Here is a 27,395-nt window from a genome sequence, read left to right as displayed (position 1 = left end):
ATGTTTTCATAACTGTGACCTTAATTGCCTACAGCCTGTAAACTGTTAGTGTCTTAACGACCGTTCCACAGGTGTGAATGTTCTTTATTTGTTTATGGTTCATTGAACAAACATGGGAAACAGTGTTTAAACCCTTTACAATGAAGATCTGTGAAGTTATTTGGATTTTTACAAATGATCTTTAAAAAGACAGTCCTGAAAAAGGGACATTTCTTTTTTTGCTGAGTTTGTAATATAGGGAAATCATGATATCATTAAGGACATCACAGACCACACAAGTTCAGTATGAAATGTCAAAGAGGATTTTATTTAGATACCACAGCAGCAATAACACTTCAATAAGCTCTATTCATTTCTCTTAGTCACTTAAAACAAGGTTTAGAAAAGCTACATACCGGAACCACTATCTAATTTCATTTCAACAGAAAAGGATGCCTATATTACAAGAACATTTTAAAAATAATAAAAGATAAATAAATACATCTATTTATTAGTTTGGCCTTTTCATTTAAAATGAGAAACTGTACAAAGAACAAAGCCTAAAACTCAAGCCTGCATTTTGCTAAATCAAACGAAACCGTATTAAATGGTGTGTCTAGTGACAAAGTGCAAAATACAGAAGCTGAAAGTAAGAAACTAAAACACCCTTAATACGGTTGATCATTTTAGAAGATATTGTGCATAAGCTACTCCCTTTCCAAATAGGCAGAGCCTGCCATCTAGGTAGCAACCAGTAACATTGCAGATGAAAGCAAAGCTACACTACACAGGGAGTGTTGCTTAACCGTACGCTGAAGCTGGCCAAGCCAACAAGTAGATCTGTTATTCCCTTCCAAGTCGATATAAAACAACTATTTTATTTTTCTTATTTGGAGGCAAGCCATAGCAAGAAACACCACAACAACTGTCTGAAGACAGCATTTTGCACCAAACACTGATTCAGCATTAAAAACGTACACATTTTTGTCTCCGATATTTACAAAGCCTAAAGCAGAAATACGGTGGGCAGACTTGCACAGTAACGTTAGGCATCGGAAACTCCCACAGTAGTAGTATTGACAACAGCTAAGCAACCGATAGCTAATTGATCGACCTATGCAACAGATTCAACTCCGGCAAGGAGGACCTGATGTAGAGTCACACACTGACATATTGTCAGCAGTTTAGATCGCAACATCGTTGCCTTAGTTTCTTCTCAAATAATAGCAGCATAGTAACACACGCTGTAACAAAAACACTGACTGTGCAAACTAATTAGGAATGTCAATTTGTTCTTGAAAAGATCTCACAGATAACTTAACTTTTTGACCTGAAATGGAGAGGGACCCACATGGGTTTCTGTACTGGGAGACTGGATAACTCAAGACACCATATGAAACAATGCACTGTAGCAAAACATCCCTCTCCTTATTCAAAACATGATGGAGTAGATGTATCATTTGTAGATGAATATGTGAATATGAGTCATGGGCGAGTGGAGGAATGGTGTGATAGAGCGAAGGGAAGGGTCAGTTGGTGTACGTTTTCACTCTCTCCATTTCACTCACTCACTCACTCACTCACTCACTCACTCACTCACTCACTCACTCACTCACTCACTCACTCACTCACTCACTCACTCACTCACTCACTCACTCACTCACTCAACTAGGGGATGCATTTGCTAAAGTGATGTTGAGGGGAGCTGAGCAAGATACGAAATCAAACCTAAATACAGCTAAAAGATACCCAGAGACAGCCACACAACCAAATTGTACAGCAGGGACAAACTGTCCTGTTTGCTGCAAGAGGAAAAAGAGTGTCAGGAAAAGGGTGCATGTGTGTGTCCAGGTTGTGTATTACGGGTTATGCATGTCCACTATATGTGACTTAGGGGTTGTGTTTGTGTGTCTATATTTGTGTGTGTTCACGAGCTATGTGCATGTTAGGGGTTGTGTTGCGTGAGTGTGTGTCTGTTAGGTGTTGTGTGTCCAGAGTGTGATGGTACGGTCAGAGGAGGAGGAGAGGAAGGACAGGTCGTGTGTGTCTGTTAGGGGTTGTGTGTCCAGAGTGTGACGGTACGGTCAGAGGAGGAGGAGAGGAAGGACAGGTCGTGTGTGTGTGTGTGTTAGGGGTTGTGTGTCCAGAGTGTGACGGTACGGTCAGAGGAGGAGAGGAAGGACCGGTCGTGTGTGTGTGTTAGGGGTTGTGTTGCGTGAGTGTGTGTCTGTTAGGGGTTGTGTGTCCAGAGTGTGACGGTACGGTCAGCAGAGGAGGAGAGGAAGGACATGAGTGTGTGTCTGTTAGGGGTTGTGTGTCCAGAGTGTGACGGTATGGTCAGCGGAGGAGGAGAGGAAGGACAAGAGTATGTGTCTGTTAGGGGTTGTGTGTCCAGAGTGTGACGGTACGGTCAGCGGAGGAGGAGAGGAAGGACAGGTCGTGTGTATGCCACCTGCACTGGATCACCTTGTCACCGTGCTCCCCTACCAGAGTCAGGGGCAACGGCTTCGTCAAGTCACCTACAGAGACAAACACACATTTCAATATATTGTGAGTACAAAGGGCCCAAATAACACATGCTTGGACGTCTGAGTCCAAGTCATTGGTAGCAGCTTAAACAAAGAAATACTTCACTAGCTTCTTTGTGCTTTGGTAAGACTGCTAACGCGCAGTTACACAGTTGAAGAACACACCAATCAGAGACTATTCAGTGACAAGGGGAATAACTCAATAGCCCACTCCTCGTGCCCTCTTTTTGTCCCCTTCTCAAAACCCATTGGGTGAAAAAGCCAGCGGTCCCATCCCTGTGACCTTCTCCTCTAATGGGCATTGAGAAGGAAACGAGGAGGAGTGAGGACACGAATTGAGATCTTCCCTAGAGGTCTTCCTTACCTTGCAGGTTGCTGACCATGACCTTGGTGTCGTAGGAACCAGTGAGCAGGTAGTGTGCCCCGGGGGAGAACCTAACGGAGCGCACGTCGCTGGAGTGGGGCCGGTACGTCTGCACAACGCGTCCCCCTCTGATGTCATAGAGCATACAGCCGCTGTCCTCCTGTCCCGTCGCTAGGAGACGACCGCTAGGGTCAACCGCTACCGAGGCAACGGGACTGCCTGAGAGGGGGAGAGAAGAAAAGAAAAAGAGAATGTTAGACGGAGGGGAAGAGGGAGAAAGACTAATAAGTAGGTCTCATAAATGTGTGTGGGTCTGTTTCTTGGTGTGTAGGGTAGCAGTACCAACCTGATCCATGGAAGGCAGTGCCCACCACTCTAACGCAAGTGGGTATCCTCAGGTCCCAGAACCTCACAGTCTTGTCCTGAGAGCCTGACGCTATCATCCACCCCCCCCACGTATACAGAGACAGAACGTGACCTGAGGATAAACACACGGACCATCAGTCTCTCTCTCTCTCATGGAAGAAGCCTTTATTTTCCATATAGGAATAACGATGACTAACTAAGTAGAACATGAGTGGAATGTAGAAATGAGTGTGTGTACCTGTGTGTCCGCTGAGAGCGTGTAGGCCCTGTCCTCTCTGACAGTCAGTGGTGTAGATGTTACAGTCTCCGGCTCCGGCGCTGATCAGGATGGCCCCTCCACTCTCTGGTCCCTCCATGAACGCCAGGTCTCTGATGGTCCCGTCGTGCATACTGAACTCCAGGTCTGGACCTGAGAGAGAGACTCAAACTTTAACGGAAAGAGCGTGCACCCAACTGAAATCAAGACAACTGGAACTTTCATTGTCAGGTGTATATTGAGTCAATTCCAATTTAATTCAGTCATTTCAGGAGATGAATTACATTTAAGGATTTAAACTGAATTGATCCCAACCCGAGTATAGAGTGGATTTAAATGTTATAGATTCCCAACCCGAGTATAGAGTGGATTTAAATGTTATAGATCCCAACCTTTGAATGGAAAGGATTTCTAACGGATTTAAAACTGTGTATTGAGTTTACCTGTGGCGTTGCAGGTCTCGGCACTGAAGGGCAGGACTTTGACGTATTTGTCATTGGAGCCGGTGGCTAGTAGCTTTCCACAGTGACTCCAGGCCACACAGTAGATAGAACCTTTATGGTGTTTATTCCTCTTAAAACGAACCTCCGGCTGCTTGGTCATACCCGACACCCCACTGAGGGAGTGGAGGGGGTGAGTGAGAGAGAGAGATAAAGTCTCATTACAGCAGAATACCTCGCAAAGGAATTAAACAGTAGATATCAACAATTTCAGGAATGATTAGTTATTAGGCTGTGTGTGTGTGTGTGTGTGTGTGTGTTACCTGGTGTCCAGCGGTGCATCTGGGTAGGCACACACGCGTAGCGTCTTAGAGTTGGAGCCCACAGCGTATAGCGCCCCCGTGGGGTGGAAGGCTACAGCGCGCACTGCCTGAGTGTCCTCCAAGGTGTTCACAGCTACAAACAGGGCCTTGGGCTTGTCCCCGTTGTCCCCCTGCAACACACACAAACAAACAAACATTCGGGATGAGAACGAAGATATCCCACTTGCCTCGGGCAAGTGCTTTTTAGCCCGTCAGCAGAGTTAAGAAGGTCCAGGCTGTATCACATCCGGACGTGATTGGGAGTCCCATAGGGCGGGCCCAGAGACATCCAGGTTTGGCCGGTGTAGGCTGTCATTGTAAATAAACATTTGTTCTGAACTGACTTGCCTAGTTAAATAAACATTATAAAAAAATAAATGTATTTCACACACACAGAACTGCCCGCACATATACAGTGGCAATAATATAATTGATCTTCTATGCCATTATTCTGAAATAGAGCCAACAGCTCATGTACAGTGGCAATGGGTTTAACATAATTACCAGTGTAATCTGGGTTGATCTTCTATGCCATTATTCTGAAATAGAGCCAACAGCTCATGTCAACATGGAACACCCTTCATCGCTGCTGGTCTAACTATAATCTGATGGATTCAATCTCCACTCATCACAGTGCATAATCTAGGATTACTGTGCATGACCTCAGTGGATACACTGAATTGATACTAATTTTTTAATTTGATGTATTTAACTAGGCAAGTCAGTTAATCTTATTCTACAGTAACGGCCTACCAGGAACAGTGAGTTAACTGCCTTGTTCAGGGGCAGAACGACAGCTTGGGGATTCGATCCAGCAACCTTTCGGTTACTGGCCCAACGCTCTAACCACCTGCCGCCCCAATGCCTCTCACTCCTAAAGAGTTCTACTAAGGTTAGACAGACTGTGTGTGTACGGACGAAAGACAAGGGGATAGGAACCTACCTCCTTACTTCGGGTTAGGGCTCCTGGTGAGTCGTCTAATGCGGAAGGCTGTCCGGCTACTTGAGGACTAGACCACACACAGATACAACACATTAATACATTACTCCGTGTATGTACACAAAGACAAACAAAATGTATACAAACCTGCCACACAGACATATGTGTGTGACACAAACACCCACCCGTAGCTCACCTCTGGCAGACCACTGGGGATTCGTTCGGTGGGTGTACCCCCCGACCCGCTGCGGTGCGCTGCGGCGTGCTGCTGACCACCCCTCCTCCATGGAGCTGGCCCTGCTCGGGGGTCAGGGTCACGGCGGGGTCAGGGGTCAAGCCTACGGGGTCACCGATATTGTTGTTCTCGGGAGAGGGGCCGGTACCATTGCACTGCTGGGCCAGAGACTGGACATCCTCCTCTAGACTCTCCATCCCAACGTTCAACTCCTCCAGCTTCTGAATAGACCTGGGTAGACAGAACACACAGGTTAATACACAGGACAGGACAGAGACAGACACACCTCTGTCTTTTTAATAGTGTCAGTAGGTTAAATATGTTGGATTATGACAGTCGGAGTCTGGCTCTGCTCCAGAGACACACGGAGCAGCTACCACAGGAGCAGCTGGTGCTCAGGACATTAAAGACCGTTCATAAAGAACAGAGAGGAGCAGCAGGCGGCGGGGGGCGACAATGAGGGGTCCCTTGTGGCTTCCTCCACTCCAACCTCCCCCTGCCCAGCCCAAACCCTAGGCACACCCTGCTCCATCTGGGGTACCAGGCTCCACTATACACCCAATCATTAATCATCACCAACCCGCAACACCACCACCATCAGCACCTCCCCCCAACACACACAAACCAACGTCCCCTTTCACAACCTGTTACTGAGAAAAACACCAGTATGTCAAGTTGTGTGTCTCTAAGCATTAGTCAGCAGTTTTGTCCAACAGGACAATACAACAGTCACATCCAGGCTGAGGCTAGATTCTCTCATTGAACTGTGGTTTCACGATAGTCGAGATGACATCATAGGGTCAGGCCATGCTCTCCAGTGATTGGCAGTCCAAATCTTTTGGCTCCGCTCATCTAAATGAGCTGTTAATTTGGCTCCGAAACGGCTCTTCGTTCAGTAGTTAATAAAAAAGAAAAAAATCTAAACTCTGAATAATATCACATTTCTAATGTAAGCAGAAAAAGGTTGCCAACCATTGTCAGATTGTATACCTGAGTTCAAATACATTGTACCTCACGAAATGACCTCTCTTGCAACAAAGAAAAGGCCGCTTTTTATTTTGAATTTTAAACACACCGCAAACATTCTGCGTGGAACAGAATGAGGCTCTCACCTCTTCCCATTGCTCCACCTTCATGATTTTAGAACGTATCTACAGATCATCGCTGTTTGGAGCTCAATAAGCAGTATGCAAATCAGGGAGCCTCGTGAACGGTGCCTTCACAGATGCGGTTCGGTTCCAGGCGATCACCAAAAATATCTGTTTGTTCGCGGGCGACCCATCACTAATGCTCTCCCTTCTAGACTGCGGTGTGCATCAGTAGGACAAAGCCCTTTTGATCTCCCCCTATCTAACCCCCCCTGCATTATTTATAAGGTCAGGGCATAATGACATCCTTAGTGTCTCCACAGTTCTCTTGGGACCTTTCTTTGTCCTTTCCTACTTTAACTAGATTCAAAATGTTCCCATATTTTGGTGTCACGCTGAACCCAGACTGTCCTGAATTTTGGGGATTCAACATGCGTCTTTCCATTGCCTCGTGTTAGGTCGAAGCCATGGGCTATACAGGGAGGGACCTGCGTCTTCTAAAATCGGCCAAGTTTAGTTTTTTTGCAAATGGCTGAGGCAATCGTGCTTGATTTAATCAATATGTTTAGCAACAACCCTTATTCCATTCATCACATGAAGGAACTACTAACTACATGACGTAATTTAACGTCTGACAGAATGTGGTCTGCCACAGATAGACCAGTCCAACAGGAGAGTCATTACACGGTCTGGGACGAAATGGCAACTCATCAAACCACAGAAAATCAAGGCAACCTCATGTTTGTTATGTTGGTTTCAGACTTTGTGCTGTGCAGTGATGGGTGAACTGACCTGTTGAGGACCTGAAGTCCTGTGCTGTGTGTGTCAGGGTGTGTGTGTGTGTGTGTGTGTGTCCACATTCCAATCTCTAACCTGTTGAGGAACGTCTCAGTGAGGCTGTGCTGCATGGCGTCTGTCCCGGGGGCTGGCTGGTCACTGTGTTTTACCCCTCCCTCCAGAAGCATCTGCTGGTAGAGTTGTCTCTGCTGCTGCTTCTGTTCCAGGTGCTGCTGCACTCTCAGACGCTGGCGGTAGAACTCCTCAAACTTCTCTGTCGAGTCATGCAGCTGAGGTGGTAAGAGACACACAGTGAACATAACGTCACACATACAACCTGTTTTCACTTTGTCATTATGTGGTATTGTGTGTAGATTGCTGAGTATTTTTTTGTAATCCATTTTAGAATAAGGCTGTAAAGTAACAACATGTGGAAAAAAGTCAAGGGGTCTGAATACTTTCTGAACGCACCGCACCGTACATACACCGACACACACTGCTGGTAAAACCCTTCCAACTTCTCAGTAGTCACACACACACGCCATACTAAAATAAACCAAATTCAGAAATAGTTTGAAGTATAGCCAACTTCTTACATACTGCCATTCACATTCAAAGCCAGCACTGACCCCACACCCCTTCCCTCTGTAACTTCAGAGAGAGGGAAAAGGCAACTTCCCTTACTGCGCCCTCTGCAGTGCCATCTGATAGGCATTAACTTACACACTGACCAGGGGCCAGCATGCCAAACACGAGGGAGATGCAGAGGGAAAGAGAGAGAGGGTTGGAAGAAATGAGCCGTTCATGACATGCATTGCCATCTCTCACCCTCGTTGACACAGGGACCACAGCCAGTGTGAAATCCAATAACCACACACACAAGTTGGCAGAGGGACCCACAAACCAGAGTCTCATCTGAAGGTGAAATCACACAGTCTGTTGATCAGTCTCCCAGGTGACATGGCTGAGCAGGGCTGTTAATTCACACAGTCTCATCTCTTCGAAGCCTAGAGTTGGAGTGGAGTCAGGGGACTAGTGTCCTTTCGGCTGTACTGTAACTCGTGTGTGTGTGCGCGCCAGACACACACACACACACACACACACACACACACACACACACACACAGAAAGAGAGAGCAGGGCAGGTGACATGTCTCTTGGCTGTAATTCAGGCCCTGTAAGCCCCAGAAGGTCGATGACTCAGTGAGTCTCATACACACCACACACATTCAACTCTAAGTCCGGCCTATATTTAGACTGAGGGAGAAGGCCACCATCTTTGCAAGTAATCCTCTCCACAATCCACAACCCATACACATCAGCAGAGAAGATGACTCCAGAGTTTGTTGGAACTGGGTAAAAATGGTTTCCATCTCATGCACTTACAGTTGAAGTCGGAAGATATCATACACTTTAGCCAAATACATTTAAACTCAGTTTCACAATTCCTGACATTTAGTCCTAGTAAAAATGACTTGTCTTAGGTCAGTTAGGATCACCACTTTATTTTAAGAATGTCAAATGGGAATAATAGTAGAGATAATTATTTATTTCAGCTTTTATTTCTTTCATCACAGAAGTTTATATGACACTCAATTAGTATTTGGCATTGCCTTTAAATGGTTTAACTTGGGTCAAATGTTTTGGGTAGCCTTCCACAAGCTTCCCACAATAAGTTGGGTGAATTCTGGCCCATTCCTCCTGACAGAGCTGGGGTAACTGAGTCAGGTTTGTAGGCCTCCTTGCTCGCACACGCTTTTTCAGTTCTGCCCATAGGATAGAATTGAGGTCAGGGCTTTGTGATGGCCACTCCAATACCTTGACTTTGTTGTCCTTAAGCCATTTTGCCACAACTTTGGAAGTATGCTTGGGGTCATTGTCCATTTGGAAGACCGATTTGCGACCAAGCTTTAACTTCCTGATTGATGTCTTGAGATGTTGCTTCAATATACAAAATTTTACTCCCTCATGATGCCATCTATTTTGTGAAGTGCACCAGTCCCTCCTGCAGCAAAGCACCCCCCACAACATGATGCTGCCACCCCCGTGCTTCACGGTTGGGATGGTGTTCTTCGGCTTGCAAGCCTCCCCCCTTTTCTTCCAAACATAACGATGGTCATTATGGCCAAACAGTTCTATTTTTGTTTCATCAGACCAGAGGACATTTCTCCAAAAAGTACGATCTTTGTCCCCATGTGCAGTTGCAAACCGTAGTCTGGCTTTTTTATGGTGGTTTTGGAGCAGTGGCTTTTTCCTTGCTGAGCGGCCTTTCAGGTTATGTCGATATAGGACTCGTTTTACTGTGGATATAGATACTTTTGTACCTGTTTCCTCCAGCATCTTCACAAGGTCCTTTGCTGCTGTTCTGGAATTGATTTGCACTTTTCGCACCAAAGTACGTTCATCTCTAGGAGACAGAAAGCGTTGCCTTCCTGAGAGGTATGACGGTTGCGTGGTCCCATGGTGTTTATACTTGCATACTATTGTTTGTACAGATTAACGTGGTACCTTCAGGCATTTGGAAATTGCTCCCAAGGGTGAACCAGACTTGTGGAGGTCTACAATTCTTTTTCTGGGGTCTTGGCTGATTTCTTTCGATTTTCCCATGATGTCAAGCAAAGAGGCACTGAGTTTGAAGGTAAGCCTTGAAATACATCCACAGGTACACCTCCAATTGACTCAAATGATGTCAATTAGCCTATCAGAAACTTCTAAAGCCATGACATTATTTTCTGGAATTTTCCAAGCTGCTTAAAGGCACAGTCAACTTAGTGTATGTAAACTTCTGACCCACTAGAATTGTGATACCGTGAATTTTAAGTGAAATAATCTGTCTGTAAACAATTGTTGGAAAAAATGACTTGTGTCCTGCACAAAGTAGATGTCTTAACCAACTTGCCAAAACTATAGTTTGTTAACAAGAAATTTGTGGAGGGGTTGAAAAACAAGTTAATGACGCCAACCTAAGTGTATGTAAACTTCCGACTTCAAATGTATTTTCTAGAAATCTGTATATTTTGCAAGACAGACGTGGTTACATCTCATCTTCCTCCATCAGGTGTTTTACCTCGTTCCTCTCTGCAGAGCCTGGTGATGGGGCGTCCTCTCCAGGGGCGGAGTCAGGGCGCAGGGTGCCCGAACTCATCATCTTATCTACGGGCGTGTCCGTCCTGGAGCTAGGAAGAAGAACCAGAGAGATTAACATCTGCTCTATGGACTAGCCTCTGGTAAGACAAGGGGTGGCGGTCTATGTATATTTGTAAACAACAGCTGGTGCACGATATCTAAGGAAGTCTTGAGGTTTTGCTCACCTGAGGCAGAGTATCTCATGATAAGCTGTAGACCACACTATCTACCTAGAGAGTTTCTGTATTTTTCGTATACAGCTCATTGAGTGCGGTTTTAGTGGTGGTATGTAGACACATTCCACCACTAAAACCGCACTCAATGAGCTGTATACCGCCATAAGCAAACAGGAAAACGCTCATAAAGAGGCGGCACTCCTAGTGGTGCAAGACCCACTCAAATGTGCATACCGCCCCAACAGATCCACAGATGATGCAATCTCTATTGCACTCCACACTGCCCTTTCCCACCTGGACAAAAGGAACACCTATGTGAGGAATGCTATTCATTGACTACAGCTCAGCGTTCAACACCGTAGTGCCCTCAAAGCTCATCAATAAGCTAAGGACCATGGGACTAAACACCTCCCTCTGCAACTGGGTAGGTAACAACACATCTGCCACGCTGATCCTCAACACAGGGGCCCCTCAGGGGTGCGTGCTCAGTCCCCTCCTGTACTCCCTGTTCACCCATGACTACACAGCCAGGCATGACTCCAACACCATCATTAAGTTTGCCGATGACACAACAGTGTATGATCACCAACAAGACAACATATTGGGAGGAGGTCAGAGACCTGACTGGGTTGTGCCAGGACAACAACATCTCCCTCAACGTGATCAAGACAAAGGAGATGATTGTGGACTACAGACAAATGGAGGACCGAGCACACCCCCATTCTCATCGACTGGGCTGTAGTGGGCTGTAGTTCCTTGGCGTCCACATCACCAACAAACTAACATGGTCCAAACACACCAAGACAGTCCTGAAGAGGGCACAACAAAACCTATTTCCCCTCAGGAGACTGAAAAGATTTGTCATGGGTCCTCAGATCCTTAAAAGGTTCTACAGCTGCACCATCAAGAGCATCCTGACGGGATGCATCATTGCCTGGTATGGCAACTGCTCGGCCTCCGACCGCAAGGCACTACAGAGTGCAGTGCGTACCTCCCAGTACATCACTGGGGCCAAGCTTTTTGCCATCCAGGACCTCTATACCAGGCAGTGTCAGAGGAAGGACCTAAACATTGTCAAAGACTCCAGCCACCCTAGTCATAGACTGTTCTCTCTGCTACCGCATGGTAAGCAGTACCGGAGCGCCAAGTCTAGGACCAAGAGGATTCTAAACAGCTTCTACCCTCAAGCCATAAGACTCATGAACATCTAATCAAATGGCTACCCAGACTATTTGCACTGCCCCCCGCATGTTACAAATAACATTTGATTTGAGCCCCACATGTGTTTGTGCTTTCTTGCCAAAACCAATCACAGCAATGAAGTTAGCAAGACATAAAATCAAATCCAAGTGTATTCATCACGAGCACAGGATACAGCAGGTCTAAACGGTGCAGTGAAATGCAAGTGCAGAGAGAGGGTTGCAGAGTACAAACAGATGTACCAGACACAACTCAGATCATCCCTACTGTCACTCAGCTACGCCCTACTGTCACGGCGTCCACATAAGTGGGTGTTATTGAGCAGTAGAAAACTTAAAGATAATCACTGAGCTTCTCCTTCAACAGTAGAGTCTCAAGTGTTTTCTACCACGCAGGCTAATCAACAGTCTACTCCAGTGTCTAGGCTAAATCAAACAGGTTAATTCATGTAATTACTTGGCCTACTTAGCCAATGGTTGGGGATTATTCTAGAGGGGAAAATGACTAGGTAGAGCGCATCACCCAGGTGGGTACTCCATATTAATGGTAGATGAGTTAAATTCCCCACTTACAATGGAAAACTCTTTTACGCCTCCATATTGAAAAGCACTACATGAATCCAACCCATCCTCCTCTCACCTCTCAGGCGACTCCTCAAAGATGCTGTGGCAGTCGGAGCTCTCCAGCATCAGACTCCTGCTCAGACTCTGGCCCCCCGTGTGGTAGTTAGCGAAGGAATGAGACATGGGGGACACCCCCTTCCCCCCCGCCATGTCCCCCCCTGGGCCCCTCTTCTCCTGGCCAGACAGACCATAGGACAGCCCGTCCAGGGCCGGGTTCAGGGAGCGGGACATGTAGGCATCGGCGGACTGGGGGCGGCGGAGGGGCGAGGAGGGGTAGGGGGACAGCTTGCTGATTAGCGGGGTGAGCAGGTCTGCGTAGCCGGCCTTGGCGGGCTTGACCAGGCGGTCCACATGGATCTGGAGCAGCTTCTGCTCGAAGGCGCAGGAGAAGACGCTGTGGGACAGGTTCTGCATCCAGGACAGTAAGGACAGGTCCAGGTCGTCACAGCCGTTCCCACACAGCATGTCCACCCCCAGGAGCACCTCGCCCTCCGTGATCTCCTCGCCTGTCGCCTTGCTCTGGAGACAGAGGTAGTCAATCCATCAATCTATCAGCCAATTAAGCATGGCATGAATCAATGGTTAATTAATATAATCAAGCAAGCAATGAAATCACAACATCATATTAAACTAAAACAGTAATATCAAGTGATCGATAGAATGGTATAGGTACTTTGTAAGTACCTGGCAGAACTCGACGCAGCACTCATACAGAACTCCTTTAATGAGGAGCTGGAAGAGGCGGTTCCCTGAGGCCCTGAACCCAGCTTCGCTCAGCTTCCTGTCTGCAGGGATGAACTCTGCTACCATGGTGCACGCCTCTTCAAAACAGTGCACCCGCGCCGTGCTGGGGTTCCAGTCCTGGAGGGGAAACATTATACTGTTTAGTCAATTAGCTAAAACCCAAACATTATGAGAGAATAATAAACCACAAGGGCTCATACATGCTTAGAACAATGAACAATGTAATACTGCCTTTTCAAATCAAAGTTTATTGGTCACGTACACGTGATTAGCAGATGTTATTGCGGGTGTGGCGAAATGCTTGAGCTTCTAGCTCCGACAGTGCAGTAATATCTAACTAGGAATATCTAACAAAATTACACAACATATACCCAATACACAAATCTAAGTAGGAATGAATTAAGACTATACATATGGACGAGCGATGTCAGAGTGGAACGGACTAAGATACAGTAGAATAGTAGAGAATACAGAATATACATATGATGAGTAATGCCAGATATGTAAACATTATTAAGTGAATGAGGTACCGTAGAATAGTGTAGAATACAGTATATACATATGAGATGAGTAATGTCAGATATGTGAACATTAAGTGACTAAGATACCGTAGAATAGTATAGAATACAGTATATACATATGAGATGAGTAATGCCAGATATGTAAACATTATTAAGTGAATGCGATACCGTAGAATAGTGTAGAATACAGTATATACAAGTATTTGATACACTGCCGATTTTGCAGGTTTTCCTACTGACAAAGCATGTAGAGGTCTGTAATTTTTATCATAGGTACACATCAACTGTGAGAGAGTATGATTTTTAAGTAATTAATTTGCATTTTATTGCATGACATAAGTATTTGATACATCAGAAAAGCAGAACTTAATATTTGGTACAGAAACCTTTGTTTGCAATTACAGAGTTCATACGTTTCCTGTAGTTCTTGAACAGGAGGGCTTCTTAAAGAAAAATCAACAGGTCTGTGAGAGCCGGAATTCTTACTGGTTGGTAGGTGATCAAATACTTGTCATGCAATAAAATGCAAATTAATTACTTAAAAATCATACAATTCATGACCTGTTAGTTTTTCTTTGAGAATCCCTCCTGTTCTCCACTCATTACATGTATTAACTGCACCCGTTTGAACTCGTTACCTGTATAAAAGACACCTGTCCACACACTCAATCAAACAGACTCCAACCTCTCCACAATGGCAAAGACCAGGGAGCTGTGTAAGGACATCAGGGATAAAATTGTAGACCTGCACAAGGCTGGAATGAGCTACAGGACAATAGGCAAGCAGTTTGGTGAGAATGAAACAACTGTTGGCGCAGTTATTAGAAAATGGAAGAAGTTCAAGATGACGTTCAATCACCCTCGGTCTGGGGCTCCATGCAAGATCTCACCTAGTGTGGCATCAATGATCATGAGGAAGGTGAGGGATCAGCCCAGAACTACAAGGCAGGACCTGGTCAATGACCTGAAGAGAGCTGGGACCACAGTCTCAAAGAAAACCATTAGTAACACACTACGCCGTCATGGATTAAAATCCTGCAGCGCACGCAAGGTCCCCCTGCTCAAGCCAGCGCATGTCCAGGCCCATCTGAAGTTTGCCAATGACCATCTGGATGATCCAGAGGAGGAATGGGAGAAAGTCATGTGGTCTGATGAGACAAAAGTATAGTTTTTTGGTCTAAACTCCACTCGCCGTGTTTGGAGGAAGAAGAAGGATGAGTACAACCCCAAGAACACCATCCCAACCGTGAAGCATGGAGGTGGAAACATCATTCTTTGGGGATGCTTTTCTGCAAAGGGGACAGGACGACTGCACCGTATTGAGGGGAGGATGGATGGGTCCATGTATCGCGAGATCTTGGCCAACAGCCTCCTTCCCTCAGTAAGAGCATTGAAGATGGATCGTGGCTGGGTCTTCCAGCATGACAACGACCCGAAACACACAGCCAGGGCAACTAAGGAGTGGCTCCGTAAGAAGTATCTCAAGGTCCTGGAGTGGCCTAGCCAGTGGACAATAGGCAAGCGACAGCCCCGAAACCTGAAGGATCTGAAGAAGGTCTTTATGGAGGAGTGGGCCAAAATCCCTGCTGCAGTGTGTGCAAACCTGGTCAAGAACTACAGGAAATGTATGATCTCTGTAATTGCAAACAAAGGTTTCTGTACCAAATATTAAGTTATACTTTTCTGATGTATCAAATACTTATGTCATTCAATAAAATGCAAATTACTTAAAAATCATACAATGTGATTTTCTGGATTTTTGTTTTAGATTCCGTCTCTCAGTTGATGTGTACCTATGATAAAAATTACAGACCTCTACATGCTTTATAAGTAGGAAAACCTGCAAAATCGTCAGTGTACCAAATACTTGTTCTCCCCACTGTACACATGAGATGAGTAATGCCAGATATGTGAACATTATTAAGTGAATGAGGTACCGTAGAATAGTGTAGAATACAGTATATACATATGAGATGAGTAATGCCAGATATGTGAACATTAAGTGACTAAGATACAGTAGAATAGAATACAGTATATACATATGAGATGAGTAATACCAGATATGTGAACATTAAGTGACTAAGATACAGTAGAATCGAGTAGAATACAGTATATATATATATATGAGATGAGTAATGCCAGATATGTGAACATTAAGTGACTAAGATACAGTAGAATAGAGTAGAATACAGTATATACATATGAGATGAGTAATGCCAGATATGTGAACATTAAGTGACTAAGATACAGTAGAATAGAGTAGAATACAGTATATACATATGAGATGAGTAATGCCAGATATGTGAACATTAAGTGACTAAGATACAGTAGAATAGAGTAGAATACAGTGTATATATAGTGCCTTGCGAAAGTATTCGGCCCCCTTGAACTTTGCGACCTTTTGCCACATTTCAGGCTTCAAACATAAAGATATAAAACTGTATTTTTTTGTGAAGAATCAACAACAAGTGGGACACAATCATGAAGTGGAACGACATTTATTGGATATTTCAAACTTTTTTAACAAATCAAAAACTGAAAAATTGGGCGTGCAAAATTATTCAGCCCCCTTTACTTTCAGTGCAGCAAACTCTCTCCAGAAGTTCAGTGAGGATCTCTGAATGATCCAATGTTGACCTAAATGACTAATGATGATAAATACAATCCACCTGTGTGTAATCAAGTCTCCGTATAAATGCACCTGCACTGTGATAGTCTCAGAGGTCCGTTAAAAGCTCAGAGAGCATCATGAAGAACAAGGAACACACCAGGCAGGTCCGAGATACTGTTGTGAAGAAGTTTAAAGCCGGATTTGGATACAAAAAGATTTCCCAAGCTTTAAACATCCCAAGGAGCACTGTGCAAGCGATAATATTGAAATGGAAGGAGTATCAGACCACTGCAAATCTACCAAGACCTGGCCGTCCCTCTAAACTTTCAGCTCATACAAGGAGAAGACTGATCAGAGATGCAGCCAAGAGGCCCATGATCACTCTGGATGAACTGCAGAGATCTACAGCTGAGGTGGGAGACTCTGTCCATAGGACAACAATCAGTCGTATATTGCACAAATCTGGCCTTTATGGAAGAGTGGCAAGAAGAAAGCCATTTCTTAAAAATATCCATAAAAAGTGTGGTTTAAAGTTTGCCACAAGCCACCTGGGAGACACACCAAACATGTGGAAGAAGGTGCTCTGGTCAGATGAAACCAAAATTGAACTTTTTGGCAACAATGCAAAACGTTATGTTTGGCGTAAAAGCAACACAGCTGAACACACCATCCCCACTGTCAAACATGGTGGTGGCAGCATCATGGTTTGGGCCTGCTTTTCTTCAGCAGGGACAGAGAAGATGGTTAAAATTTATGGGAAGATGGATGGAGCCAAATACAGGACCATTCTGGAAGAAAACCTGATGGAGTCTGCAAAAGACCTGAGACTGGGACGGAGATTTGTCTTCCAACAAGACAATAATCCAAAACATAAAGCAAAATCTACAATGGAATGGTTCAAAAATAAACATATCCAGGTGTTAGAATGGCCAAGTCAAAGTCCAGACCTGAATCCAATCGAGAATCTGTGGAAAGAACTGAAAACTGCTGTTCACAAATGCTCTCCATCCAACCTCACTGAGCTCGAGCTGTTTTGCAAGGAGGAATGGGAAAAAATGTCAGTCTCTCGATGTGCAAAACTGATAGACATACCCCAAGCAACTTACAGCTGTAATCGCAGCAAAAGGTGGCGCTACAAAGTATTAACTTAAGGGGGCTGAATAATTTTGCACGCCCAATTTTTCAGTTTTTGATTTGTTAAAAAAGTTTGAAATATCCAATAAATGTTGTTCCACTTCATGATTGTGTCCCACTTGTTGTTGATTATTCACAAAAAAATACAGTTTTATATCTTTATGTTTGAAGCCTGAAATGTGGCAAAAGGTCGCAAAGTTCAAGGGGGCCGAATACTTTCGCAAGGCACTGTATATATATGAGATGAGTAATGCCAGATATGTGAACATTAAGTGACTAAGATACAGTAGAATAGAATACAGTATATACATATGAGATGAGTAATACCAGATATGTGAACATTAAGTGACTAAGGTACAGTGGAATAGAATACAGTATATACATATGAGATGAGTAATGCCAGATATGTGAACATTAAGTGACTAAGATGCAGTAGAATAGAATACAGTATATGTATATATATATATATATATATATATGAGATGAGTAATGCTTTCAGTAAACTGTTACCAAACCTTCTTAAAAGTAAGTCGTAGAATCAATCACTGTGCTAGAATAACAGTACGAATCATAAGGTCAGATGCCATATAACAATAATCATATATATTATTATAAGATGATATAGTATGCCATAAATATAAAAATGTGTCATGCCTTGAACTCAGCGTGGTTGGTGAGACGAGGCAGGGTGAGGAGCAGACATAGCTTGCTGTAGTCATCTTTAGAGGGACAGACCTCCTCCAGAGCATGAAGACACTTCACTGCCTCCTGCATGGTGAACTCCAACTGAGGGAGAGAGGGATGAAGAGAGGAGAGAGCGGTAGAGGGGGAGAGAGAGAAAGAAAGAGTGGATTTTGGGCCACATCAGATTCACTCATGTTAAGCTCAGGACTTCGATACAGTCTAGAAGGTTTGCAATTTAAAAAACTGGCTTTTATCATATTTATTCATTTCTAGAGGCAATGTAGCGCTACCATTCCCATCAGACTCAACATTCCCTCAGAGACAGAGGAGGGATGAAAAATTATGTTTTGAACATATAAACCCAGAATGTCTGTAGATCCTGTAGAAAAAGCAGCTACCTGTTATCGCTCTCTAAGGTTTAGGTTGGGTTGCACCAACATGGATTATCTCTTAAACTGGGTTAAATCAAGGTTTATCTATTCATCTCTCTAAGGCTTAGGTTGGGTTGCACCAACATGGATTATCTCTTAAACTGGGTTAAATCAAGGTGTATCTAGTCATCTCTCTAAGGCTTAGGTTGGGTTGCACCAACATGGATTATCTCTTAAACTGGGTTAAATCAAGGTGTATCTAGTCATCTCTCTAAGGTTTAGGTTGGGTTGCACCAACATGGATTATCTCTTAAACTGGGTTAAATCAAGGTTTATCTATTCATCTCTCTAAGGCTTAGGTTGGGTTGCACCAACATGGATTCTCTCTTAAACTGGGTTAAATCAAGGTTTATCTATTAATCTTGTTGCCCCAAATGTTAAACCTAGTTTTAAATTAATCCTAGTTCAATTAAATCATTCCTCTAATCTAAATTGAATTTTCACTTTAAAACCTAGATTAATTTAAACCATGTTGGTGCAACCCACCCTTAGATTCTAAATGTCAGGGTAGAAGGGCTTAGATCTTTATCATGTCCAAGGAGAAATTTCAGAAATAAGATAATGTCCATGTTGCTTTGAACTGCTTTCAATCATTGTGCAAAAGAGATGTTCACGAGATCTAACCTAGACCTAAATCTGACTCATATGTCACACACAGTTACACACTAACTCATGAAGAGCTGGGCTGACAACCTAACACACTTATACACACAGACACAGCTGGCTTGAGGAGCCCAGACTAATCCAGCCAGGCTACACAAGCTGGATTCACATCTACACTGTCTGTGACTAAGCTAATATAGGACGATGGGTAGAGAAAGCTCAATGAATGTGTGTGGGCTAGGAGAAAAAGAAGCAGCGAGAAATAGAAAATAATTAGATGGAAAAATAAAGAGGGACTGTTTCAGGATTCATTGCTCATTTGTTTGCTCATTCAGAAGAAGACAGAGGAAAGGAAACAGACAAACAAAGACAGGGAGATGGAAAATGTGAGGGCAGAGACAGACACTAGAACAAAGTGTGTGTGTGTGTGTGGGGTGGGGGGGCTATTCTTTGTCTGTTGACTCACATGCTGTGGCTCGTCCTCAGCAGACATGGCGTTGTTCACACACAGGGCCTCCAGAAACTTCTGCTTCAGGACGATGTAACGGAACCTATGACAGCACAACACAACAATATAGCCCCAGTGCTGGGTTGTCTCATCCTACAGTATATGCATGTGTCAGTAAAGTAATTCAAGCCCAGTATCTGCCTGAACATTCTAGCCTGGGTGTCAGTTTCCTAACGTGTTGTTGTTGTTTGACAAGGCAATAATAGCATTGCTAACTGCAGAAATGGTCAGGCATAGTCAGACTACGTACATTCATTTCCGACCACAGAATTTAGTGTTGTATCAATGCCTCACCTTTTCCTGTCAAACGTGTCCATGCACTCCAACGGCTGAATGAACTGGAGCACTTCGTCCCACTGCCCATCCAACACCAGCTGTCTGGACAGAGATAAACAATGCACAAACAAGTCAGTTATAGGGCCGGGTTGATACCAGCATCGCAAAGTTTTTTCCATGGCAAAAATGAAAACACAAAGCAGACCAAACTCTTTGGTCCTTTAAAAGCCTGCTGTATATTGTGTGCTATAGCCTGGAAAATAAATGCATGTGACTCTGGATGACAACATATTGATGTTTGTTTCCAAAATTAAGGCTGTTTTCCTAAAGAGGTTAAATCTGCTTTGTGTTTCGTTTCCTTGCCACGATACTAACGGGTATCGCGACACCCATTAGAGTGCTCTGAGCCTATTCACACTAACCAGATAATTTCAGAACAACAGAACAAAAATAAACAAAGGGTTCTCTATTCGACTTCCCTGCTATGCCGTGTCTTACGGTAGCAGAACAGATTGTTTTTTTATTGGCAGATGAAAGACAGGCAGTGAATGGTCACCAGGTAACAGTGGGGCCCTCTGTGTGAAAGGGGTCCAACTCCAATCCCATCAGGCATTTCACACACCAAACTGAGTGGAATGCCAAAGAGGTCTACACTGCTGGCTGACATTCAAATGTCCACTCCAATCCAGCATAGAAGAGGTCTCCACTGCTGGCTGACATTCAAATGTCCACTCCAATCCAGCATAGAAGAGGTCTAGATCATTATTGGAAAAACAAAGGAAATGATGCTACACTTTCTGAACATTGTTAGTGTTTCAACATTAGTTTGGCAACCAGTGATCTATTCATATGCGACTGAAAAATAACCTGCATGAAGTTGATGAAAATGCTGAACAGCAGGAATTTTGTCTAATTAGTCTGTCAACTGTTGTATTGCAGCAAACACTTATGGAGGTGTCCTGATATGCTATGGGCGAGCCAGACCTTTGTCATTCCAAACCTAGCCATGTAGTAAGACCCAAACAGTAATGTCAGGGTCATATTTACTAGGGCACACCGTAGCAAAACATTTTGCAACTGAAAAGTTCCTTGTTGGATAAATCCATGTAGTCCCTCCCTGTTTTAATCTTGTGTTTGTTTTTGTTGGTGCCTATTGAATATGACCCAGGTGTACCTGAGGAACAGCATGTCGTCAGAATAGAGTCCGTTGATGACTCCGCTCTCTTTCTCCAGGGCCAGCATGCTGATGTGAAGTTTCCTGGAGTTGAGGAAGTCCAGGATCACCTTGATGATCTCCACCTCCTTCACATTGATGATCTCCTCTGCTGTCATGGTGACGGCGGGCTGACACACACCCACACACACGTAGACCAGCAACAAAACTCAGAGTGAGTATACAAACCACAAACGGAGGCTCTCTTGGTGATCCTAGAAAGGCGGGCATAAAGAAACCTCTGAACAGGTCCCAACATCCGGTTTTTAAAGGAAAAGGAAGCTAGGTTGAAGATACTATATCTGTGAAAAACTGATATTTTCATCTGACCCAGCTGTCTGGTAAACAATTAATTTCTAATGTAACAATGTCACTTTATTGCCACACTGTTCAACCAATTATTTTTTTGTTCACAATATTTTTGCTTGGCCAACAATTGTTACAACTGACCTTTCTTTTTGAATAGGCTTTCAAAAAGTCTAGCATAATTCATTTCCATTCCTTCCTGCAAACAAGCACAGGAAATATAGGTACTTCTCTGCGCACTTACTTAATGTGGACAAAATGACAAAAGCCTCAGTTGTGCCTAATGGAATCAAGCCCCAACTCCCTGACTACTGTAACAGCAGGACAGTGTCAGTACAAAGTCTGCAGTAGAGAGTTAATCCAATCACACACACAGCTGTGCTGCTAATTAAGTAGTAACAAACAGTAACACATTATGGACTAGAATTGCTTTGATGTTCATTTAATTTGGGGCGGCAGGTAGCCTAGTGGCTAGAGCATTGGGCCAGTAACCGAAAGGGTTTCGTTCTGCCCCTGAACACGGTACTGTTCCCCGGTAGGCCGTCATTGTAAATAAGAATTTATTCTTAACTGACTTGCCTAGTTAAATAAAAGGTTCCATTTTTATTTATTATGATGGGGTGTTAGCATGACTATTGACATAGCTAGTTAGCCTATATTGGTGTTACACTGCAACCTGCATTGTTGACAGGGTGTCCAAGCAAGTGGTTGCTCAAAACATACGGATGCTAACTTTACATCATTCTGCTTTTAAATAGACCTTGGTGCGGTCAACAAAGAACATGGTTAGATATCTGGCAATCAACAGAACAGGCCATTCAGAAGAGAAAAAGAACAACCAAGCTGCATGCAGATCATGCCAGATGCACTGCTGGTGACAATGACGGCAACAATTTAGCAGCAAATACACTATGCGTATCACCTAAACAACGGATGAGCTACTTGTACGGAAGGGTTCCAATAAACACATATTTACAATCTATAACTACCTAGCTAGCTATGAAGCTAGGCACTGCAGCTATGGGTGGGGTTCAAACCCAGCAAATTAGCTAGCTAACTGCTAGATAACTAGCTAGCTACTTCACCCCAAGCTGTTCTTGTCCTATGTTATAAAATAAACGCCAACACAAGCTATGTCTGAGACATTTGCTATCTATCTATCTAGCTAGCAGCCCATGTTAGCTGGTAGCTACATACCACGAAGAGTAAGTAGTCAGACACCCAAAGCCACTAACAGATTCAGATGATAGCCAGCCGACAGGAGAGCGGCTGGTCGAGGGTGTATTCATTACGTCGATTCTATCGCAAAACGTTTAGCAACAGCAACGGCTCCGAACGCTCTTCAATCTGTTGACTGACTATTCTATGCTCTCAAGTGGCGTGAATTCCGCGGCGTTACAATTTCTTCCAGCCGCGTATTTATTTTTGAAGAGAGACACCACTGAACTACAATTTTCGTTTAAGAACAAAACAAAAGTCAACAGCGTTTGGAGTAAACGGTTTGTGTAGCAAAACGTTTTGCAACACACGGCGTAATGAATACACCCCCGGGTCAAGCAGCATAGGTGGGGAGCGATAATTCTCACGCATAATTAACCAACACGCTCCCAAATGCAATTTAAAGCGCACCTTGGTCTAAAAAGACATGGTCTGAAAACACTGGATTTGTTTCTATGTTGTTGAAAAAGCGTAGCTGTCACGGCAATCCTGCTTCGATTGGTTTCTCCTTCCTTTCTTGCCTCGAGTCCGCTGCTGCTGCTACCCAGCCCCTTCGCTTGTCAAGCGCACCGCTTCGTCCACCAATCACACCCCAGCATTTTCACAAGGGCGCTCCAAGCGTCTCTTGTCTTGCAAGTCAAAACCACACAGCTTTTGGCTACGGATCAACATTCCTGGCTACTACCATCCATTGAGTACGCGCATCAAGTTGTCATTAAAGTCCAAATATGCCACTTTCAATGAGATAATAACTTGTCAGGGTGTATGACGCTTCCAAGAGAATACTTGATGGTGGATGGCTAGGCCTAATCCTCATGCCTTCACTGCTCAGACTAGATGGTGTGTTCCGTTTGCGTGTAGGCTAATCGCAGAATCACAGTGGAAAGTTCAAAACTGATTAAATGCTTGAAGAACAGGGGCCCCTGAAAAGGCTTTAAGAGGATTAAGACAGACAGTGAAAAGAAGTAAATCTGTTTGGTAGCCTTCCGGTTACTCTTCTTGAATGCAAGAGGGGACGACTAGTGCATTACTTCTCAATCATTAGGTGATACCTAGTGGTATTAATAAAGGTGCATTCAAAGGACCAGCATTTTTATGAGGAATTCTGTAACAAAATGACAAACGGTTTATCTTGATATTTTACGTTCATCCCTGTATGTAAGCCTATGCCTCTTCCATAAGGTGTTGACCTTCATGGCACAGAATCTGCGTTTGTTTCCCCTGTGGCCTCAGGTTGCAGGTTCAAGACCCACTTGTTCTGTAATTTACTGGATATTGTGCTGTATAAATGTGAACATTTAGCACAACAAAGAATCCAAATCTGAACCAGCCTAAAATGAGATTTAAGTGGATAACCAGGCTTCAAAAACACCAGTCACAAGTGTTGATGAACATCTGCATTTTAATATTGTTCAAAGGAATTTATAAAAAATAACAAATACATGAACATATTGACAAGGTTAAAATAAAACAAATTTAGATGGGGGAAAACACAGAATGGCATCTCACACATATCTGATTATCCACTACAATAGAGTATGCAGTGGAAACAGTTTGCAATCAGTTCTCTCTCCGTTTCCTGCCCGTCACTCATACAAGACATATTGTACCCTCTCATGGTTTTACATTTCCTTTTGTAACAGATATGCTGCTCATATGAAACCTCAAAATGGTAAATGGTTTACAAAAAATACTTTATACGACAAAATATATGTACAGTGTAAACACTGCTTTGCTCCAAAATAAAATAAACATAAATGTCAGTTTCCTTTCATAGGTTAGAACAATGTAACATGTTGAAGCATAATGTAACAGATGTTTTGAAAGTCCTGAAGAACTATGTTTTATGTTTTTGTGATCTGTATTTTACTTCATTTATGTAAGTATGCAGTTAAATCAACTACAAATACTGCAATCTACAGTGGGACAGAGTCATGAAATTCTATTCCTTACTCTCTATTGAATATGTACACATACGTATTGTGGACTACTTTAAGTGTAATAGGAATTCAACAGTAAAGATACTATCCACAATAAAGTAAAATGCTTTTGAATATCTGTGAGGTCCAAACACATACAGTACCAGTCAAAAGTTTGGACACACCTCATTCAAGGGTTTTTCTTAAATTTGTACTATTTTCTATATTACAGTAGAATAATAGTGAAGACATCAAAACTATGAAATACCATATATTGAATCATGTAGTAATCAAAAAAGTGTTAAACAAAGATTCTTCAAAGTAGCCACTCTTAGCCTCGATGACAGCTTTGCACAATCTTGGCATTCACTCAACCAGCTTCATGAGGAATGCTTTTCCAACAGTCTTGAAGGAGTTCCCACATATACTGAGCATTTGTTGGATGCTTTTGCTTCACTCTGAGGTCCAACTCATCCCAAGCCATCTCAATTGAGTTGAGGTCGGGTGATTGTGGAGGCCATGTCATCTGGTGCAGCACTCCATCACTCTCCTTGGTCAAATAGCCTTTACACAGCCTGGAGGTGTGTTTTGGGTTATTGTCCTCTTGAAAAACAAATAATAGTCCCACTAAGAGCAAACCAGATGGGATGGCGTATCGCTGCAGAATGCTGTGGTAGCCATACTGGACACTGACAGTGTCATCAGCAAAGTACCACCACACCTCCTCCTCCATGCTTCACGGTGGGAAAGAGGAGGTGTGTCCAAACTTTTGACTGGTATTGTATGCCAACAAGGATTTTTATAAGATATTTTCTCGGAATTGCACAGGCTCATGACACAATTTGTGAAACTTGCTTCTATTCTAAAGCTTGAAATTGTCCTGCCAGTGACATTGAAAAGGGATCACACACTTGCATCTTTTTTAAACAAATAGAAGGCCCCATATACAGTATAGTACGTTTATATACGTCCATATTAAATGATAAATGCTAGTTTCACTCATTCATTTTGAATGGAATAACCATTATATACAAACAAAATTAACTTATACAGTATATATTGTCTTAAAGTATGTTACACACCTCTGTTGATGAAACTTTAAAAGCCTTTAAAGTCCCAGTGCAGTTAAAAGCATAATTGTCCTGTGTTTGATATATATTTCCACACTATGAGGTTGGAATAATACTGGGAAATAGTGAAAATGATGGTAATGCCCTTCTAGTGTAAGAGCTGTTTGAAAAGACCATCCTGAAATTTCAGCCTGTTTTGGTGGGAGGGGTTTTGGCCTTCTATAGTGACATCACCATGCAGTAAATTAGTTATTAGACCAATAAGAAAGAGTTCCAAACCTCTCTGTCAATAACAGCTCACTCCCAGACTGTCCTAGCAAAATTATTGCTTGAGAAATTGCTCTTTGCTAATAAGCTATTTTTGTTTCTTTTTGACCATTTAAAACAATCACAATATGGTACTTAATTGTTACCCAGAAATTATTTGATATTGAGATAAAAACATCTGCATTGGACCTTTAAAAACCTTCCAAAGCCTTATCAAAAACATTCAATAAATTAAGAGTCAGTTGCTGACATTCCTGTGAACTAGATTATACTTAATCAATGACTTTACAATCTAGTTCTTATCGGAAGTTATGACAACCTACTTAACTATTGACACATTATGTAAACCCACCTTCTCAGTCTCATCTTTCAGCCACAGAGAAAAGCAAGCCTCACACACAGCCACTCTCAACAAGCTCTCATATACGTATCATCTTGTACTCACCAAAACATCACATTTGGCGCTTAAATATGACCTAATCACTGCGCTTTCACAAAACAAGCATAAGGCCACACATGATGAACATAGGGAACTCAAACTCGATCTATTTCAAAAGGAATGACATTCAGTGCTTCAGTGGTCCGATTCAGTAAGGCTTTCATCAGCCCCTTTTTTTTGGCACACGAGAACATGGGCACCCACGCATGCTGATGAACATACACACATGTGCACCATTAGAATGACTCTGGGTCCCACACACACACAGTCTTGCATAACAACAACAATGTCCCTTGAGGCTTGTGTTGATGTTTTTCCCCCTACATTCCAGTTGTGCATAAAGTCAATAGTGTCCTGTTTAGAAGAAAATCCCCTACCACATATTCATCAAATTAAACTGTACATCAGATATCAGATCCAGATGAATGCCAAGTGTAAGTGTTCATTAAATATCTGAATGGGAAAGAAGATTAGAAAGATATACTCTTTAGCACTGTCACACCAAACCAGACCCTGTATTATCCCAGGTCACAACACCCGCAAAGCCTCCCCTCAGTCCTCAACTATAACTCAGGACACCTAGCAACATTATCCTGGGTTTGGTATGAAAGGGGTTGTTGCTGTGACTACTTGAGACTACCCAGTTTCTTGGGCGTGCCCTGTTTCTTGGTCTGCCACAGGTGAGCGGCGATGGTGATGGCGTCTACACTAGCTGACATTGTCTTGGCAGGGATGTGGCTGAACTGCTTCCTATCTGAGTTATATTTATACAGGCCCTCGATCATCTTGGCTGTGATGCTCTTGGGCCCGATGCCCGCCAGCTTGGTGATTTCCTCCGTCTCAGGGCAGTAGGTGTACACCGAGCGGAACTGGCAACCCGTGTCTCGGAACAAAACCAGGAAGTTGTTGGCCCCCGACCTCTCCATTTCCTGAAAGAGATAGTGGAGGAAAAGAAAGGAACAAATGTGAGGTAAAAGAGTGAAGTAAAATTA

At 43.4% G+C, this 27,395-nt stretch overlaps 2 protein-coding genes across 11 annotated transcripts in view; both read right to left on the bottom strand.

Moving 5' to 3' along the window:
* Positions 1-286: 286 nt before the first annotated feature.
* Positions 287-23,305, bottom strand: wdr47a (WD repeat domain 47a). 2 transcript variants are annotated; one of them, XM_036966840.2, is made up of 17 exons: positions 23,120-23,305; positions 21,146-21,315; positions 19,990-20,073; positions 19,654-19,738; positions 18,124-18,255; positions 13,144-13,320; positions 12,476-12,978; positions 10,402-10,510; positions 7,432-7,625; positions 5,432-5,701; positions 5,239-5,305; positions 4,257-4,426; positions 3,937-4,109; positions 3,476-3,646; positions 3,218-3,349; positions 2,872-3,090; positions 287-2,498 (listed from the first exon to the last, which is right to left on the bottom strand). In XM_036966840.2, exons 2-17 carry the CDS (start codon positions 21,301-21,303, stop codon positions 2,356-2,358), a joined length of 2,787 nt encoding a protein of 928 aa, XP_036822735.1. In that variant the 5' UTR covers positions 21,304-21,315; positions 23,120-23,305; the 3' UTR covers positions 287-2,355. The 2 variants fall into 2 exon arrangements, with proteins under 2 accessions (XP_036822735.1, XP_036822736.1); XM_036966841.2 differs by lacking the exon at positions 23,120-23,305 and adding an exon at positions 22,688-22,889.
* A 787-nt stretch (positions 23,306-24,092) lies between these two features.
* LOC110508359 (calmodulin-regulated spectrin-associated protein 2) overlaps positions 24,093-27,395 on the bottom strand; it is a 71,136-nt gene continuing 67,833 nt past the window's right edge. For all 9 annotated transcript variants that reach the window (XM_090225910.1, XM_090225914.1, XM_036966836.2 and 6 more), the window contains one exon: positions 24,093-27,332. In XM_090225910.1, coding sequence (XP_090082036.1) covers positions 27,030-27,332 — 303 coding nt within the window. In that variant the 3' untranslated portion in view covers positions 24,093-27,029. The remainder of the gene's footprint in view (positions 27,333-27,395) is intronic.

This window comes from Oncorhynchus mykiss, chromosome 28 (genome assembly GCF_057628025.1).
Source record: "Oncorhynchus mykiss isolate SJ-2025 chromosome 28, ASM5762802v1, whole genome shotgun sequence".
Lineage (NCBI taxonomy): Eukaryota > Metazoa > Chordata > Actinopteri > Salmoniformes > Salmonidae > Oncorhynchus > Oncorhynchus mykiss.
The sequence above is the reverse complement of the archived record's forward strand: the minus strand, read 5'-3'. Positions and strand labels throughout refer to the sequence as shown.

Excerpts from the sequence above, each read along its gene's own strand:
- wdr47a (XM_036966840.2), bottom strand. The coding sequence starts at position 21,303 with ATGACAGCAGAGGAGATCATCAATGTGAAGGAGGTGGAGATCATCAAG. Across the intron at positions 20,074-21,145 it reads GACGACATGCTGTTCCTCAG|ACAGCTGGTGTTGGATGGGC; the intron begins GTACACCTGGGT and ends ATCTCTGTCCAG. Across the intron at positions 5,702-7,431 it reads ACTGAGACGTTCCTCAACAG|GTCTATTCAGAAGCTGGAGG; the intron begins GTTAGAGATTGG and ends CTGTCTACCCAG.